General features: G+C 44.6%; 1 protein-coding gene across 1 annotated transcript in view; it reads right to left on the bottom strand.

Moving 5' to 3' along the window:
• Window positions 1–20,478, bottom strand: part of GTF3C1 (general transcription factor IIIC subunit 1) — a 232,364-nt gene that overhangs the window by 98,743 nt on the left and 113,143 nt on the right. The window contains 2 exon segments of the mRNA XM_088466729.1: window positions 1,012–1,109; window positions 8,235–8,380. Coding sequence (XP_088322855.1) covers window positions 1,012–1,109; window positions 8,235–8,380 — 244 coding nt within the window.

Consider the following 20,478-nt stretch of genomic DNA (forward strand, 5'->3'; position numbering starts at 1 on the left):
TATCCGAGGTTTTATTCATTACTAATTATGTAATAAAGCGACTGTATTTAAGATCTCAGGTTTAGTACATGATAAGCAGACCGTGTTTGGTGCCATTCTGAACCAGTTTCTTTGCAGTTTTCCGGTTCCGTCGGCAAGGAAATCGCAACATGCGTCTGGGAATTATGGATCATAGCGAGATAGGCATTGAAATGTACTCTGTTCATGTAATGTAATTAGCCAGTTTAGACTTTTTCTTCGGCGGGAAAACAGACACAAAGAAGCTGTTGGAGGCTGAACTATTACAATACAAACTGACCTATGAACTGCATCATAACAGGAGAACCAGGAAGAAGAACCAATGGGATTATGCCAACTTGTTCTATTGTATTGCCTATCTCTGCAAGGGTTTACATGCAAGCACCCTGAATCTGCTAGTCAGTCATCTTTTCTTTGCTGTTGACGGAGGTTTCGTAGTTGATGCCGGGAATCTGTATTCAGAGCGCATGCGTATGTATTCGACTGTACCTAGTGTTTGTATAATCTGTTTGCGCTAATTGTATTTAGATCACAGCGTGTAACTATCTGCTTTTTGGTGAATAATATCTTTTTGTGCTTTGGAAACACAATCAAAGTCTGGAAAGCAATTATTTCTTGTGCGACTTATAACGCTAAATAGCGACATTTAGAGTGTATAGATCGGCAGGAATTCATAATTACAATTATTTATATCCAGAATATGCATACAGTCCAATATTAAATAAAGGTAACACAGGTATGCCTTTGTCGTTGCATAGCCTTTTAACTTTAACAGCAAAACCTTTGTAATCTAAAGTGGAAGTCGTTGCATGGAATTTCTAATGGTGTATTTAATTTGGTATTCAAATTAGATCTAAGGGACTGACTTTGCAACCATGCAAGCAAATTTAAAGCTGTTCATGTTGATATACTCCAAGAGTGTCTTGAATTTACTGTAAGAGAAATATTTAAGTAAGAAGTCACATAATGAAGAGCACATATCATATACAGTACCTTTTGTATAGCAACTGTTGTCGCATTGATCTCGGCAGATATCTGATTAATGTGTGCTTTTTTATTGGATCATCCAAATAATCCTCCATATTATCAACCTGAAAGACATATACGTAAGTGTGTTATTCTGGTCTAGTTGTCAACATACTAAAGTGAGTAAAGCAAACATTCCAACCTTTTGATGGCAAAATAAAAGAAAAAAAAATAAGAGTTATGGTAGACTTGCCATTGATAACTCTTTTTCTTCGAAGCCCATAGGGTTCACAGGGATACCATGGGGGATAATGTGGTTTGAGAGATCCAGGAACCAAACAGTTAAAGCTTTCAGCTCCCAGGATGCCTCGGGTCCTCCTCCATATTTAGCCCACCCCCAACCACAGGCCTCGAGTTGTGTAAACAAGCCTCAAGGCAGGAGAAGAAAGAACAATCGTACACCAAAAGCACTCTCACACAAGATGAGGGAATCCGTGAGCAAAAGAAAAAATACCAAAGCAGCCAGGTGCATCAGGGTGGGTGTCCTGTGGACCTCGAAGAAAACGAGTCATCACTGGTAAGTCTACCATAACTCTTATTTTCTTCTTCAGAGTCCATAGGGATCCACAGGAATACCATGGGGATGTTCTAAAGCAGTTCTCCTAAGGGTGGGGGATGCTCCTGAGCAGAAACGAGAACTCATCACCCAAGGGAAGCATCCTGGGAGGCAAAAGTATCAAAGGCATAGAACCTAAGAAAAGTGTGGACGGGAAGACCACGTGGCTGCCTTGCACAATTGTTCATCAGAGACACAACGACTAAATGCCCACGATGGCCGTACAGACAGAGTAGAATGTGTTGTCACCGTGTTTGGGACAGGGGAGATCAACCTGTGTGTATACTTGAGAGATAGTCATCCGTAACCATCGAGCCAGGGTCTGCTTGCTAGCTGGCCATCCTCATTTGTGAAAACCATATAATACAAGAAGAGCATCTGATTTTGAAGTTTGAACGCTCCACATAGATCCAGAGAGCATGAACTACATCTAGGGAGGCTTCACCTACCGTGAGAGGTCTGGAGCCTGAAAAGCTGGAACTAGAATTTTTTCATTTACATGAAAATGGGACACTACCTTAGGAAGGTAACCCTCCCTTGTACGAAGAACAGCTCTATCCTGGTGAAGAATTAAAAATGGAGAGTGACAAGAAAGCGCTGCCAAATCAGTGACTCTGCGAGCAGAAGAGATAGCAAGAAGAAAAAGTGTCTTCGCTGGCAAATCAGAGACTCTGGGGTAAATTTACAAAAGTGAGAGTTTTTAGAAGTGAGTTTTAGAAGAGATGTTGCCCATAGCAACCAATCAGATTCTACTTAACATTTAAGTAGCACCATCTAGAAGATGATAGCTAGAATCTGATTGGTTACTATGGGCAACATCTCTTCTAAAACTTATTTCTAAAATCTCTCTCTTTCTGCGTGCAGAAGAGATAGCGAGTAAAAATTGACTTCGCTGTAAACCTTTTCAAGTCTACAGAGTCCAGAGGTTCAAATGGAGGAGCTTGTAGCCCCTTAAGGACCAAAAGACAAATCCCACGGTGCTACTGGTGAGACAAAGGAGGCTGAACTCGCAGAACTCCCTGAAAAAAAAATTCTAACATCTGGTAATGAAGCACTCTTTCTATGGAACCAGACTGATGATGCAAAAACCTACACTCTCAAAGTGGCCAGGCGGAGACAAAGGTCTAACCCAGCCTGGAGAAAAGCCAGTAACCTGGGAAACCTTAAACAGCTTAAGGTGCCCACACACACAGCGACATTTTACCCGATCTGGCCGATTCCGACGCATTGGAACGACAGATCATGTTAAATATGCGAAAATCGTGAGTTCCCACTCACGATCACGATGCGCATCCTCGTTGGTCGCACATCGCATCTTCAGATCTGCCGTGCAGTAGGGCAGATCTGACAATCTAGGAGGCGTTGCACTGTGAAAGTCTGCATGCAGGAGAGATCGTTTGAAGATTGGACACCAAATTGTGTGCATATCGTGTGGAGATAGTGTGCAGAGCTGCCGGGGAGAGTTTCAAGGGAAATCGTACACATCGGCTGATCGTGTGCGCATTGGTATGTGTGTGGGCACCTTTAAGGTCATACTTTCTGGGGGAACACCATTGACTAAAAGAATATCAAACCCTGTAATAGATGCGGGTAAAAGGCAGGCTTTCATGCTCAAAGCATTGTTTGAATCATAGAGCTGGAAAAATCTTTGGCTCTTAAATGGAATATTCAAGAGCCAAGCTGTCAAAGCCAGATGAGTTAAACTGGATGCTGGCAGGAACCCTGCGTTAACAGGTCCTGCCATAGAGGAAGAGGATACGGACTGTCTATGGATAAATTCTATATATCGGTGAACCAATGACGTCTGGGCCAAACCGGAGCCACTAGTATTACTGTTCTGCCTTCCTGCTTGAATTTCCTTAGGACTCTTGGGATGAGGGAAATTGGAGGATAGAGAAACACTAGCTTGAAGTCCCATCTTACTGCCAGTATGTCCACAAATGCTGCTGATGGGTCTCTGGAACTGGACCCGTACCTGGCGAACTTGTGGTTGTGACGTCTATATCTGGTAGACCCCATTTGTTCACCAAGAGCTGAAACACTACCGGGTGGAGAGACCAATCTCTGGGATGTACGTCCTGACGACTTAAAGTCTGCTTCCCAATTGAGGACTCCCAGTATGAATATTGCCTAGATGGCCGGAAGATGACGCTCTGCCTGAATCAGAACCTTTGTCACTTCCTTCATGGCTGCATGACTTCGCGTGTCTCCCCGATGATTGAGATAGGCCACTGTAGTTGCGTTGTCGAACTGGATGTGGACCGGCTTGCCTTGGAGCAGGTCCTGTGCCATGAGAAGTGCTTTGTATACCGCTTGCAGCTCCAGAATGTTTATCGGGAGATGACTTTCCTGTTTTGTCCATCTTCCCTGAAAGGTGTGATGACCTGTCACTGCCCCCATCCCCAAAGACTGGCGTCTGTGGTAAGAAGCACCCAATTTGGAATCCAGAATGGGCGCCCTTTGTCCAGATGATCCTATTCTAGCCACCAAAGGATGGAGAGACAAACCTCTGGAGTGAAAATGATCCTCTGGGACCATATTAAAGGATACTGTCCGTTCGACATGGAGAGAATCAATCTTTGCAGATGCCTGGAATTAAACTGAGCATACCCCACCATGTCAAAGGTGTAAACCATTGATCCCCGGACCTGCATCGCTGATAGAATGTATACCCTTCACATGCGTACTCACAATGATAGGGCCGCAATCTTGTCGTCTGGTAAAAACGCACTTTGTACCTGAGAATCCAGAAGTGCTCCCAGATGTATCATCTACTGTGTTGGAGAAAGAGGATTTCTTCCAATTGATGATCCAGCCGTGCTTTTGTAGGCAGGTTATGGTCAGTTGAAGATGGTATTGTAAAACAACTGGAGTTTGTGCCAATATCAGAAAATCGTCCAGATATGGTAGTATTCTGATTCCCTGACGGCTGAGATAGGACATCATGACTGCCATTATCTTGGCGAATACCCGGGGGACCTTTGATGGGCCAAAGGGCAGTGCCTGAAATTGTTAATGTTGTTGTAGGACAGCAAACTGAAGAAATTGTTGGTGGGATGGAATAATAGGAACATGCAGATACACATCCTAAATGTCCAGGGAAACCATAAAATCCCCAGGTTCCATTGCCAAAATAATAGACCAGAAAGTTTCAATACGAAACTTGGGTACATAGATAAACTTGTTGAGGGTTTTTAGATTTAGAATATGTAGGTCGATGAGACCCATTTGGTTTCTGAACCAAAAATAGATTGGGATTATAACCCCTTCCTTGTTGCAACACAGGAACCGGGATTATTACCCCTGCCTGCAGCAGGGAGTGAATGGCATCCTGAAAGGCCAAGGACTACACCGCACCTGATGGAAGATCTGTGCAACAAAACTTCTGGGAAGGATTCCTCCGGAAAGTGATGGCATACCCCTGAGAGACTACTTCTCGGACTCAGGCATCTGTTGTTTGATGCCAGTAATCCGCAAACTGAAGAAGTCGGCCTCCCATTCTGGGATCCCATAGGAGGAGGCCCGCCCCATTAGGCCGTGTGTTTGTCGTCTGGCTTAGAAGCTGGACGTCTGGCCGGCCCAGACCTCTTAGTTTGTCGCCTGGATGTCCTGCAAAAACTAGACGGCTTGGAGGAGGTCTGTTCCTTTGCTCGTGCCCGAGGATGAAAGCACCGAAAAGAAAACTGCCTAGAAATTATAGTACCCGTAGACAGCAGACCTGCAAACTTTGCATCTGCCACAGTAGCTATTATCTTATCTAACTCCATAGAAAGGTAAGGTTTCCAGAGCCTTCTTTGATCCTGTATCAGCTTTCCAGGATCTTAACCAAAGGACCCTGCACGCCACTACTGAAGCTGCTGATGCTTTAGAAGCTAAAATTCCAGCATCTACTACAGCTCCTCCCAAATAGGAGGCCACTTCCCGTATGTGGGAGATAAACACCTGTTCTCTGGTAGAATCTGGTAGAGAGTCTTCCAATGCCCCCGTACATTCTTCAACAGCTTTGGCTACCCAGGCTCCAACCATAGCTGGACAAGTAACCAAACCACACCAACATATATCTCTTCACTTATCTCAAAATATCTTCCACCCCGACATCTCTGCAATCGGGCTGGACCAATTTGCAATTTGTAGCACTTATCCTTGTGTATCAACACCTAATTCCCTATAGATTGTAATCTTGCGAGCATGCTTACCTTTATGTCTGTCTTTTACAACCCAGTCTTGTTCTATTAATGTTGATTCAAATTGTAAAGCGCAACGGAATATGTTGCACTATATAAGAAACTTAATAAATAAATAAACAGACCGATAAAAAAAAAATAACTTTCGCTTAGTCGACTTAGTAACTACCGGTCAGCTTGCAACAGCTGACTTAGCCATACTCTGACTTGAGTGGGCATAAGCCTCCATCCAGGAAGGATGTATAAGAGGTGCAAACATAGCATGCTGTGAGTACCCCATACAAGGAGGCAGTATGGGAGTAGCCATACGATCCACAAACTGCTTCATAACCTGAGACAAGGAGGACACTCAAGATGGCCCTTGTACAGGAAATATACTGGACTGGTGAGGTAGTTCTTTATAACAGACAGCACACAAACAATCCTTTATAAAGTCCTGAGAGGACAAGCCTGCCAAACAGGCTTTACATGACACCAGCATAGGGCCTCCCCCCTCCTGATTCCCTTTACTTTTTGACAAATCAATTATAAAGGTAACAATGCAATGTAAAGTGACAACTTTCACAAATAACAAATAAATATGAAGTATAAAGAAAAACCCCACACACCAGCAACAGAGGAATGAGGAGAAAACAGTGACTGTTATAAAAACAGAACAGCATTTTGAAAATTGAGCACTGGGAAGACACTAGTAATTTTACACTTTTCAGTAGGATATACAGTATAAGGGGAAATTAAATTAGGCGCAGGGTTTCCTGCATGGGGAAAAGCTCTAGGTTCCATGCCTGTAGCTATTCAATTAATCAGCATTTTCCCAGCACAGTAAATCATAGATTGACCTGAACTAACCCATAGATTTTGCGCAAAGTGCTGGAGTCTGCATTTTAATGTGGATATTTCCTCGCAACTCATGAGGCTACAAGTAAAAATGTGCATGGGATTCCGGCAGCTAATTGAATCAGGCACTGCTTTGGCCTTAATTGATGCCAGGCATTCCTAAAACACCAGCCCAGGTTCCTGCATTTCGGTCTACATAATAGAATGGCCACTATTACAGGTAAGTCCTGGATAAATTGAATGTAGTGTGTTAGTTCTAGATGTTAGGGACCCATCTTATGGGGTTCACCTTGACGAGGTGGATGGGCAAACATTTTTGGCCAAACATGTACTAAGAACCTCACTTATACTACATGTCAATTGTAGAGTTTATCAGGATTTTTTTCGTCCATCATTGTTCTTAGTACCTAGAGAGTGTGCACCTGCATTCTATGTCCCCTGTAACGCCTAAAGCACACCAGGCAGCAAGATGAATGGTCCATCATGGTCACAGATCTATTGATAGACTAGCTATTTAGCATAATACAAGTTTATTCCCAATGGGAATGGCAAAACAAAAGTGAAAACACCACATTATCATCGGAACTTCACATCTCTGAAAAATTACTTCTTCTACTGAACAACTACATGCATGAAATGTTGCTGACTTTCAAATATAACCTAACTTAGTGAACTTTAAGGCTGCATACACACGTAAAGATTTTCTGTCCAAACATCCAACTAGTTGATTGGGTGGAATGAAAATCTGGTAAGGTATGGGAGCAAATGACAATCAGCAATTTGCTCCCGAATGCCAGAAAATGGACAAAAACTGTTGTTTGAACAAATTGTTTAGATCAAACATTTAACAAACTTGTCTGATGACCATTTTCATCTGTGTTCTGGCATTTAGGAGCAATTTGCTGATCATCATTTACTCCCATATGCTACCAGATTTTCATTGCAACCAATCAACTAGTTGGATGGTTGGATAGAAAATCTTTACGGGTGTACCCAACTTAAATGTGTAGTAACTGGAGTCAAAAAAGTACCACATACTATATTAGAGAGGAATGCTTTGATCACATAATGCAAAGTCATCAAAATGATAAAATACCTGGTTTGCACATTAAGGTTTGTTAATACCTATTTAGCATGCAAATTGGCAGTTTTGTTTTTTACAGACACATAAAGGAGTGTCAATTGACCCGTAAGTTACGTTTTGACAAATTTGTTATATACAATAGACTCTAGAGCTACAAAAAAAAAAAACTTACTGCTTAAGTTCATGTAATCCCAATACCGTAAGCGTACATTTTCATTTATTCTCTGGCTGCCTCTTTAGTCTTGAGGTTAACTCATTTGTCACAAATCTGGTATCTCTACAATTCTTAACTTTAGAAGGCAGAAGTTTTAGAATCTGCACTGACAAATAGGCTGCCTATCAGCATGTGCCACACAAATGCATTTAAAAAGAGGTTTAATCATTTATATTAAATTTCAACCTTGTGTTTGATCATTTGAAGTGTTGAGGTCTTTTAAACATGGAAGAGATGAGGACACGAAAGATGAGATAATTTTTTGTTTGCTTACACATTAGATGGACCAATAGATTGAAAGAAGATGAATATTACCTTGTAGCTGACTTGAACTATTTGTATGAAGATCGAGAGGGGCATACAGAGTAAGATATCGCTAACAAGAACCCAGCCAGATCCATATTCACAGTGTACAGTGGCAGGTGGCACAGATCTAACCCATGAGACTTCATCTACATAGACTACAAAATGGAAAATTTAATGTAAGGTGGTGTAACGTGCAAGTAACTCATTATTTTCATTCAGTGAGGGTTAACGTGATGTATGATAACAATCTAACAACATTTTACATTTAAAAAAAATGAACAAGCATGGCACAGTAGTTGTGGTATGAAAACGAAACTGCGGGGGACATTGCTATACATGACATTGCATTCTTGGTTTTCCATAACAAACATTTTTCCACGTAACTATGTTCTAAATAGAATAGTAATACCAACTAAATGTATAGTTGTAAATTGAATATATACTTCCTCTAGGTCACAAATTAATTGTGTGCACTGACAAAGCTGTAGAACTCTTGGTCAAGAGAAAATTGCATTATTGTGTTGAATCAAGTCTTAAGTCACAGTATACTTTATAAGACTAGAACAACTGAGCAAGTCACAAGTCTGGAAAGAATAGGGACATAGAGCCATGTACTTATACATCTTTGCTGCAGTCGTGCTAAAAAGCTCCAGGGCCTGTGAAACTCTACTAGTGCTGGGCGTCTTTTTTTTTTGCAGAAAATGCATCTAAGTTGCAATGTGATGCAACTAGGACGCACCAGCAAACTCTGCAGATTAATTTGCTATGCGACACCTGTATATTTGTGTGCGACTGAGTCTCCGAAATTGTATACAAAGTGCTACAAAAATAAGATTTTTACTTACCGTAAAATCTTTTCCTTGGATCCATCTGCGGGATGCCATTACTTCTGGGTAATGCGTAGTGAGGTGATGAGTCAGACACTAGCTAATTGAAACGGGCTCCCACTCCCTATAGAACCCTTCCCCTTCCACCATAAGCTTAGTCTATGTTTAACAAAGCCAGAGAAAGACCCACAGAAGTACTGAGAAGCCAGAAACCAACAGGTATCTAGTATGAAACCAAACAAGGGAGGGATCTTGGCATCCCCCAGATGGACTCCAAGGAAGAGATTTTACGATAAGTAATCGTACTTCCTTTTTCATTCATCTGGGGGATGCCATTACTTCTGGGATATACCAAAGCAAGCCAATTGAGGGGGGGAGCGTCAGAACTGACCGCACTAAGAATTTTCCGCCCAACACTGGCACCCGTTGCTCCAAATGTATGGAAGCGGTAACATTTTGTAAAAGTGTGTACAGATGACCTGGTAGGTGCTTTGCACAGCTGCTCAATAGAGGCACCGTGCTGTACAACCCAAGGATCCCCGACAGCACGAGTTGAGTGGGCCCGAATTGAGGCCGGAGCCGTCACATTTGAAGACAAATATGCTTGCCGAATGGCAGAAGTGACCCATCTAGCGATGGATCCTTTCGAGGCTGGCCAGCCTCTTTTTGGTGCATCAAACAACACCAAGAGGGAATCCGTCCACCTTAAAGACACAGCACGATCAAAGTAAATGCGTAATGCACGTACCACATCCAACAGTGCTAAGGAAGAAGCTTCAGTAGTCACTGAATCCTGGTGAAAAGCTGAAAGGACAATATTCTGGTTAATGTGGAAAAGCGATACCGCTTTCGGAAGGAAGGTTTAGTGCGAAACACTACCCTATCCTCAAGAAAAATGAGGAGTAGAGATTTACAAGAAACTCATATAGCCTTCTAGCCAAGGGAATGACCAAAAGGAAAACAACCTTCAAAGTGAGATTTCACAATTCTACAGATTCCAAAGACTCAAACAATGCTTTATGAAGTGCCTCCAAAACTAATATCAAGGCCCTATGGAGGAACTGGCAGAACATAAGAAGGCTGTATGTGAAGAACTCCCTGCAAGAAGGTTCTGAATTTCAGGAATAGTGGCCAATTTCCTTTGAAGCAAGATCAACAGGGCTGAAATTTGTCCTTTAGAGAGGACAATCTAAAACCATTAACCAACCCCTCTTGCAGAAAAGACAAGGGAAGAGTGTTACCAGTCGCGGTAACAACTTGAAACCTTCTAACAGGTTGCCTAGACAGGACGGGGTTACTTCAGTTGTTCCTGTTACTATGCGATCGGCACTCCTCAGGAAGCGTGTCTGAGTTTCATCGGCTTTGCTGCATGGCCAGTTTGTTTGTTTCTCCTCGTAATACAGATCATCAACTTCCATACGGCTTTCCAGCCGCACCAAGCAGCCCCCGGTGCCGCCATCAGCTCATCAGCTTCCATACGGCTTCCTAGCCACACCAAGCAGCCCCCGTGCTGCCATCAGCTCATCAACCACCAAGTAGCCCCCGTGCTGCCATCGGCTTATCAGCTTCCATACGGCTTCCTAGCTGCACCAAGCAGCCCCTGTACTGCCATCGGCTCATCAACTTCCATACGGTTTTCCAGCTGCACCAAGCAGCCCCCGTGCTGACATCAGCCTTCATATGGCTCCCAAACTACAGTCAAAAACCTAAATTGTTTTCTAACGGCTATTGCTGCACCATAGGCACATTCGCCGCATCATCTGCTCCCAAAGCCATTGCCAAAACGGAGACTGTTAACGGCTATTGCCGCACCGTCGGTACAATTGCCGCACCATCGATTCTATTAAGTCATTAAATTGGTCAAATATCCACTCTTCTTTTCCTCAAAGCCTTACCATCACCTACTTCTGTTCCAACTGTACATTTAATCTATTGAATTCCCTTGTACCTCCATGTGAGCGGCTACTACCCCGAGCAAAGTCCAGACGGCCATCTAAGTACCGGTGAATGTATCCAAGTTCTAAGGGAACAACGGGCGGTTGTAATTATTGAAGATCTCGTTAGCTGGGTTCTTGTGGTTTCACATGGAGTAGGCATTGGGATTCGTAACATTATAGTCGGCCCCTTACACAGGTACACTTGGATATAGATACAGAAAGAGCAGTGTCGGACTTATAGCTTCTGCCATCATGAAGCAGGGACAAAATCTTGCCCAGGTGCTTGCAGCCCAGATCCAAACTCTCTCAGAAAGTCCAGGAACTCACTATACGAGTTGAAGAGAACCGTTCTCCTGTGCATGCAGCTCATCATCTTGAACCAAAGATGAATTTACTAGATCGGTTTTCTGGGGATCGCAGACAATTTTTAAACTTTTTTGAATGTTGCAAGCTTTTTTTCCCGACTTCGTCCGGTCTCTTCAGGGACACAGGACACAGTTACAACAAGTGGGACTAGTAATCTCTCTCCTTCAGGGGGAACCACAGACTTGGGCCTTCGGACTGCCTTCAACCCATGCAGCATTACAGACCGTTGAGGCTTTCTTTACAGCCTTGGGCCTATTGTATGACGACCCGGACCGTGCTGCTTTGGCTAAGTCCAAATTGCGTGCCCTCAAACAGGATCAGAAGGAAGCAGAGGATTACTCATCAGAGTTCCGCAAATGGGCAACTGACTCAGGTTGGAACGATCTGGCTTTACGTAGCCAATATCGTCTCGGTCTTTCTGAGGCCATCTAGGACATCCTTGTTCAACATTCATCTTCTGCATCCTTGGATGATCTCATACAACAAGCCATTAGGATTGACCGGCAGCTACGGGAACGTAGACATGAACAAAATCTTCCCATCAAAATACCTCGTTCTCTCGCTTGGGTTCCATCTTCGGTCACAGAGGAACCAATGCAGATTGGCACCTCTCGCCTATCAGAAGAGATACGCAGAAGACTGTCTCTTAGCCTCTGTATGTATTGCGGTGACAAGGGGCATTCTGTGAATAACTGTCCGCTCAGACCAGTGAAACACAAGGCCTAAGTGGTCGGGAGGATTTACACTTAGGCCTGGCGTCCTTTTCCTCCAAGAATTCTCTTTTAGTCCCCAGCCTTCATTGATAGTGTGGCAGCAGGCAACTTCATGGATTTTCTTTTCTTTCGCACTCTGGGTGTACCAGCTGTCCCCTTGGAACAAGAAATTCCTATCTGTGGTCTAGACGGATGTTTGATTTCATCAGGTCATATGAAGTTTAAGACACCTCCTCTCCAGTTATCGGTGGTTTTTTTTACACTCAGAAATTTTGTCTTTATCTCCTCCACTGTCCCTTGGCTCCAGTCGTTCTTGGTTTAACATGGCTTGGGGATCATAATCCCGTGATTGACTGGCAATCTGGTGAGATAATCAGACCTGTCAGAATCGTTGTTTGACCATGCCTATTCGGTCTGTATTAACTACGGTTGCTGAGACGCCTCCAACCATTCTGCTTCAGTACCGGGATTACGATTGTGCCATCAATTTGATTCCAGATGCCAAATTACCCAAAGGCCGGTTGTATTCCCTTTCAGTACCGGAGGAAAAAAGCTATGAGCGAGTATATCGAGGATGCCTTGGCAAAAGGATTCATCCGTCCACCAAAATCACCACTGGGAGCTGGTGTTTTCTTCGTGGGAAAAAGGATGGGTCTCTTCACCGTGTATAAATTACAGAGGACTCAACAACATTACAGTAAAAAATTCATATCAATTACCTCTCATTCCGGAACGGTTTGATCATCTGCGTCAGGCTAATATCTTCTCCAAAATTGACCTCCGAGGGGCATACAACCTGATTCGAAACAAGAGTGGGGACGAGTGGAAAACGTCCTTCAGTACCCATTCCAGACACTGAGTTAGATGCCTTTTGGCTTATCTAATGCCCCAGCTGTTTTCCAGGACCTGATTAATGACATTCTTCATGAGTTTTTTGGGAGTATTCGTGGTCGTATATCTGGACGACATTCTCATTTTTTCCCAATCGCTGAATCGACATCATCAGCACGTACGTCAAGTTCTTCAAAAATTGTGGGAGAACCATCTGTACGCCAAGTTGGAGAAATGGTACTTTGACGTCACTCAGGTTTCTTTTCTGGGATATACCATCTCGTCCCAGGGATTTTCAATGGATCATGGAAAAGTCGAGGCTATACTTATGTGGGACCAACCAACTTCCCTTAAAGCCATCCAGCGGTTCCTCGGTTTTTCTAATTACTATCACCGATACATTAAATCCTTTTCCAACATTGTGGCACCCATTGTAAATCTGACCAAAAAAGGAGCGGATACTTTAAAATTGATCAATCGAGGCAATCCAGTCTTTTAAAACTCTCAAAGTCGCTTTCACTCAAACACTTGTCCTTCGACATCCTGATCCTGACCTTCCTTTTATCCTAGAGGTAGATGCCTCTGAAGTAGGAGCTGGAGCAATTTTGTCACAGAAAGACCCGGCAGATAGTAAGTTGCACCCGTGTGCATTCTTTTCTCGCAAATTCTCCTACACTGAATGCAAATATGATGTGGGAAATTGAGAATTACTAGCTATTAAATGGGCTTTCGAGGACTGGAGACACTGGCTGGAAGGGGCCAAACACCGAATATTGGTTCTTACTGACCACAAGAACCTGTCCTACATTCAGTCCGCTAAAAGGTTGAATTCACGACAAGCACGTTGGGCATATTTTTTACCCGGTTCAACTTCATCTCCTTCTGTCCTGGTTCCAAGAACATCAAGGCTGATGCCTTATCCAGGAGTTTTGGACCAATTCAACAGACATCCAGGTCAGAGGAAGCTATCATTCCTGACTCTTTTATCCATTGTGCCCTCATCCGAAATCTGGCAGATCTTATTCGGGCATGTCAATCAGAATCACCTCCGGAGAAGCCTTCTGGTCGATTCTTTGTTCCAGAGAAGTTTAGAAGAGCAGTTCTTCTGGTTTTTCACATTTGTCGAGTTTCTGGTCATCCAGGCATCATTAAGACGTTAGAATTACTCTCCCGCTCTGTTTGGTGGCCGTCTTTGAACAAAGATGTGCGTGAATTTGTCTTGGCATGTGAGGTATGTGCCCGTAATAAGACACATCTGACAGTTTCTTCTGGTCTGTTACTTCCACATTCCATACCTAGGAGACCCTGGACCCACATCGCCATGAATTTCATCGTTGACCTCCCAATATCTGCTCGATGTTCCGTTATCTGGACAGTGGTGGACCGGTTTAGTAAAATGGCACACTTCATACCATTACAAAAGTTTCCTTCTGCTAAGGAATTTTCCAATCTGTTTCTTCAACACATTTTTCGGGTACATGGCTTACCGATGGATATCGTTTCAGATCGAGGAGCACAATTTGTGGCACAGTTCTGGAGAGTGTTCTGTTCTTCTCTAGGCATTGACCTTAGTCTTTCTTCAGGTTATCATCCGCAGTCCAATGGACAGTGTGTTAATCCGTGTCTGGAACAATATCTACGCTGTTATGGTTCCAAGTGTCACAAGGACTGGGTATCTCATCTGCCGTTTGCTGAGTTCGCCTTTAATAATTCATGCCATTCTGCATCTTCAGTATTCCCATTCTTCTGTGTTACAGGGCAACATCCAAGGTCTAATGCCTTCGACTCCGGATCAGCAGCCTCTTCCCTCTGTCTCTCGGCCCCGACATATTTGTAGTAAGGTTCATCAAAGCCTCCGGAAGGTATCTCTCCGCTCAAAAAGGTCTGTTGACAAGCATTGGAGATCGTGTGGTTTTCAGAAGTGTGATTTGGTTTGGTTCTCCACCAAAAACATCAAGCTCCGTCAACCCATGCAGAAGTTGGGTCCCAGGTTTATTGGCCCATTCCGAATTATTTCACCGATGCCTGGGCCTGGGCCAAGCAGGAGCTATCAGTATAACCACACTGTTTTCTTGCTTGACCTTCCCGATGACCCTGGGCAAAAGAGCCAGAGGCAGGAAGAGATACGCTAGCCCGAAATTCCACCTTACTGTAAGAGCATATGTAAATTCGGCCGATGGATCCCTGGTTCTGGACCTGTGGTTGTGCCTTGAGGCCATGAGGTCCATCTCTGGAAGACCCCATCTGTCCACCAGGCTTTGAAATACCTGTGGATGAAGAGCCCACTCTCCCGCGTCTATATCCTGCCGACTCAGAAAGTCCGCTTCCCAATTTAGGACTACTGGTATGAACACGGCTGATACTGCTGGAAGGTGACGCTCTGCCCAGACCAAAATCTGACACTTCTGCCATGGCCCCCCGACTCAGAGTGCCCCCTTGATGATTGAGATAAGCCACCGTGGAGACATTTTCGAATTGTACTTGCACAGGTTTGCCGTGTAGTATCCCCTGAGCTTGCACCAATGCTCTGAATACTGCACTCAGTTCCAGGACATTTATGGACAGACGACTCTCTGCCTCTGTCCATTTTCCTTGAAAAATGTGCTGACCCGTCACCGCTCTCCAGCCGCGAAGACTGGCATCGGTTGTGAGGAGTGCCCATTCCGATATCCAAAATGGGCGACCCTGATTGAGATGGCCCGACTGCAACCACCACGACAGGGACAACCGCACCTCTGATGAGAGATGGATCCTCTGAGATCATATTGATTGGTACTCCTCGTTCCAGAGTAAGAGGATCAACTGCTGCAACGGTCGGGAGTCAAATTGGGCATATTCCACCATGCTGAAGGTGGACACCATCGACCCCAGCACCCGCATTGTCGAGTGTACCGACACTCTGCCCCACGGAGTCCAGGCGTGCCCCCAAATGTACCTACTGTTGCACTGGCTGGAGTGATGACTTCTTCCAGTTTATGATCCAACCATGCCTTTATAAACAGGAGATCGTCAACTCGAGATGATACAGCAACTCCTGTGGAGACTGCCCTAATAACAGGAGATCGTCCAGGAATGGCAGAATTCTGACACCCTGGCGCCTGACACATGCTATTATTACTGCCATCACCTTGATAAACACCCGAAGAGCCGTGGATAAACCGAATGGCAGTGCTTGAAACTTGAAGTGATCCTGCCCCACTGCAAACCGCAGAAACTGCTGGTGGGATGGCGCAATTGGTATATGCAGATAAACATCCTGGATATCCAGGGAAACCATGAAGTCCCCCGGTTCCATAGCCAATACAACTGATCGCAGTCTCTCCATATGTAACCTGGGCACCCGAATAAACGTGTTGAGTCCCTTTAAGTTTAGAATGGGCCGGTAGGACCCATTTGGTTTCTGAACCAGCAACAGGTTGGAATAAAATCCCTTTCGTAGCTAAATACAGTATATACAAGAAGAATAGAATAAACTATTCCACTTGAGGGTGCGCGATAACATAGATTAACTTAGACATAGATATAAAAAAACAATTTCTACTTAATAATATGATATAAGAATACCTAGTCCTCAGCTAGGCTTTCATAAAACCATACACATACTTAAAATGAAACAATATCCTGAAATATCCCCACTTAACTACTAATAGACGTATAAAATATATCTAGAGACCACTAAAGCAAGCAGCGATCATATTCTTACACAATCTCACTCTAGATAGCAGTAAATCAGTGCTGGGGATATTTCAGGATATTGTTTCATTTTAATTATGTGTATATGTATTATTGGAATTGTGTGGTGTATGGTTTTATGAAAGCCTAGCTGAGGACTAGGTATTCTTATATCATATTATTAAATACAAATGTTTTTTTTTATATCTTTGTCTCAGTTAATCTATGTTATCGCGCACCCTCAAGTGGAATAGTTTATTCTATTCCTCTTGTATATACTATTTTTAATCCATACTGTTAAGTAGTAACAGATCTAGTTTATTGGGGAGCAGCGTACTATAGATTACGATAATATTAACAATTTAATATTATAAAATACATTTTTTTATGCTATATTGCGCCTGGAGAGTTTGTGGTTAAACTCGTTTTGGTTCTAAATTGCCCTTTCGCAACTGATTCCTTGGCACCTGGATGATCACATCTGCTCTCAGCAGGGACTGAATAGCTTGTTGTAGGGCCAAAGCCTTTACCATAACCCAGCCAATGGGTTCGGTGAAGAACCTTAGGGGGGGACTTCTCCAGAATGTCAGAGCGTAACCTTGGGAGACCACTTCCCGAACCCAGGCATCTGTTGTAGTGAGATGCCAGGTGTCTGAACACCGAAGAAGTCAGCCTCCTACCCCGGGATCCCCTAGGAGGAGGCCCACTCCGTCAGGCCACAAGCTTATCCTGGGACCTGGAGACTGGACGTTTATTATGCCAGGGTTTTTTTGGTAGTGGTTTTCTGCTAGAGCCGGCTCTAGCTGAGGGTTGACCTCTGACCTTCCCCTGTGGCCGAAAGAATGATCCCTTCGGCCTGGGAACAGATGCTGAGGGCAACCCAGCTGTTTTAGAAGCTGCCACCGTAACCACAATTAAGTCCAGCTCCATGCCAAAAAGGATGCCTCTCGCAAATGGAAGCGATTCCAAGGCCTTCTTAGACCCGGCATTCGCCTTCCAATCCCTTAACCACAGGGCTCTGCGTGCCACAACAGAGGCAGCCGATGCTCTGGCAGATAATATCCCAGCATCCAAAGCTGGCTCCTTGACATAGGAGACAATCTCCAGCTGCTCCTTAGACAATTCTGGCAGGGATTCCGCCAAAGTTTTCATCCATTCATCGATGGCTTTGCAACCCAAGCTGTAGCCATAGCTGGGCGAGTGGCTGCTCCTGAGATTGAGAAAACTGCCTTAAAACAACCATCCAATCTCCTATCCGTGGGATTTTTAAGAGAAGATGCAGACGGTATGGGCAATGTGGCACTCCTCACCAGATGTGCCACATGTGCGTCCACCGACGGCGGAACTTGCCACTTAGCACACTGTTACGAAGGAAACTGATATAAAGCCGCAAACTTTCTGGTAAGATGGAATTTTTTATCCAGAACTTTCCACGCTCCCCCCTAGAGCTCTGACAAGTGCTCTGATCTGGGAAACTCTGCCTTCACCACTCTCTGGCGCTTAAATACAGGCGCCTTTCTTTGCAGAGGTTCTTCCTCATCAATGTTCAACACTGCTTTGACTGCACTCATTAAAAAAAGGGACATCAGCTACCGGAAAATGATCCTCTTCTTCCCCCGAAAGAGAATCCTGAGATAACACATGCACCTCCTCATCCTCCTCAGAGGACGTATCGGAGTCCGTGGCCTGGCTTACACGTGCTGCCGAACGCCTTCTGGTTTTTGGCTGCATTGATCTGTTTGTAGCTGCTGCTGAAAGGCCACCGAAGATGAAGGCATAACCTGACCCGCATGCGAATACATATCCATCCAGGATGGCAGCATAGGGGGCATAAACATGGTTGCAGCGGCTGAAGATAATTCATCACTGGGGCCGCTGGAACTGCCAATCATTCCGCCACCTGCGCCTTGATCTAGGAAAAAGAAGCCCAAGGGGGTTCCTGTCCCGAGGCTGGTAAGTCTGATTGCTGTGATGACTCCCTAAAACAGTGAGCACACAGACCATTTTGTATAAAATCCTGAGGGGACAAACCCGCTCTAAAGGCCACACAAGATACCAGCAGAGGGGCCTCTGCCACCTGTCTATCAGGTGATAGGTTAAAGGTTGTAACAGACACAGCTTTCAAAAGTCACAAACAATGCAAATATAAATACACTTTATTAGAGCCTATGCAATCTAAGCTCCCAGTCTACTACGAACAGCCTAAAGCCTAGTAACATATGGAGCTCTGTATGACCAGTCACCGTGGGAGAGGCATACAGGGAGACTGACCCAACCTCCTGAATGAACAGCCATGGAGAGCACCCAGGAGTGGTCTCTGACTGACTCAAGTAGCTGGAGGCTGGGAGGAGCAACCCAGACGCGGGAACTTGAAAGGGCCGGAGTGAGGGTTGGTGGAGGGGCCCCTATGCTGTGTGAATCCACTAGGCTCACTGACATGGCCGCCACCATTAGCTCCCCCGGCTGTCAGGAACATCAAGTCCCGGTGGTCTAGTGTAGGAGGCAGACTGCCCTGGCTCCTCACTACAGCAGTCCTCCGGCCAGTCTCCACGGACGTACCGTCACGTGGCTCTGGCATCAGCCGTAACCACACTTACCTGCATCCCGGTTGCGGTCCAGGGCTTTGGGCTCCTATCGAAATCACCGGCCTCAAACCGGTGTCGTGGCGCCAGCGGGGGTAGATGGAGCAGACGACCGCGCATCTCATCAGACGCTCAGCTGATCCACAGCACGTGCCGCCTGCTCGGAGGGAAAAAAAAAAATGGTCTCTGGGACTGCTCCAGCAGTCCCACTGTCAGTGCAGTGCCTTCTCGCTCCAAACAGAACAACTGACTGCCTGTAGCCAGGGGCGGGGTATATGGGGGAGGAACTGGTGCATCCTCGGAGCCGAGACCTTGTATTAACTGTTTGGTGCCTGGATACATCCATATACCCCAATGTAATAGTTGTGGACCCCAAAGAAGAAATTACCATTTTATTTAGGGACGCTGCCATCTGAGCGAGACATCGTCCCATATTCTGGGCTCTACCGAGGGATCAGACAAAGAAGAAGCTTGAGCACAGGGTATCATATTTTCCTGAGAGTGACGTAATTCACCTATGGCCTCAACCATAAACCTGGCCCAATCAGGACTCACCGGCTGTTCAGCGAAAACTCCGGGTAATGAAACCCCCTGTGAACAACCAGCACAGAGCAACCCTGGGTCCGTACCTTTTGGCAATTTCTCACATTCTATACAAGTATAAACAGTGACTGATCCCAGTTTTTAGAACCTTTGTCTGGCTTATCCATACTGAAGAAGAAAGACAAGTCTAACCAATACAGATAGCTACCTAAATTCCTATGGAAAAAGTGTAGCACTGATTGAATAGCAAAAAACCAAGGAGAGGCTAATTAAGATACTAATTCACCCATCAGTTTAAATGCAGGCTGAAAGGAAATATAAGTTCGAAATTATAAATAACATCACCCGCATGACTGCGATCCTGATCCTGCCATCTTAATTAGGATGTGATACAAACTGAACATGATAATATGCACAAAAACTACAATAAAAGGATCCCCTGCAATGAAAACATTAAACACACTATGCTTGATGACGTCTGCTGAGTGGACAAGCTAAAGTCACGTGACTAAAGTAAAACACAATGGGATTTATTACCCACACTCGAAGACGCAGCGTTACCATGACCATGAAAAAGCCAAAGGATCTTTTCAGATTGACCAATGAAACCATGTGATCGGAAAAAGGGAAAATGAAGTGTGTTTATACACATTATTACGAATGTTTAGGGCAAATGTCATTTTAAAAATAGTCTCCACCCAGGTCAACTACAGCCACGTTAATAGTCTGTCCCTATGCTTTATTTATTGTCATGTCAAAGCAGACTCAAACAGGAATTGGAC

Source organism: Taudactylus pleione, unplaced genomic scaffold, assembly GCF_031769625.1.
Source record: "Taudactylus pleione unplaced genomic scaffold, aTauple2 ptg000066l, whole genome shotgun sequence".
NCBI classification, from domain to species: Eukaryota; Metazoa; Chordata; class Amphibia; order Anura; family Myobatrachidae; genus Taudactylus; species Taudactylus pleione.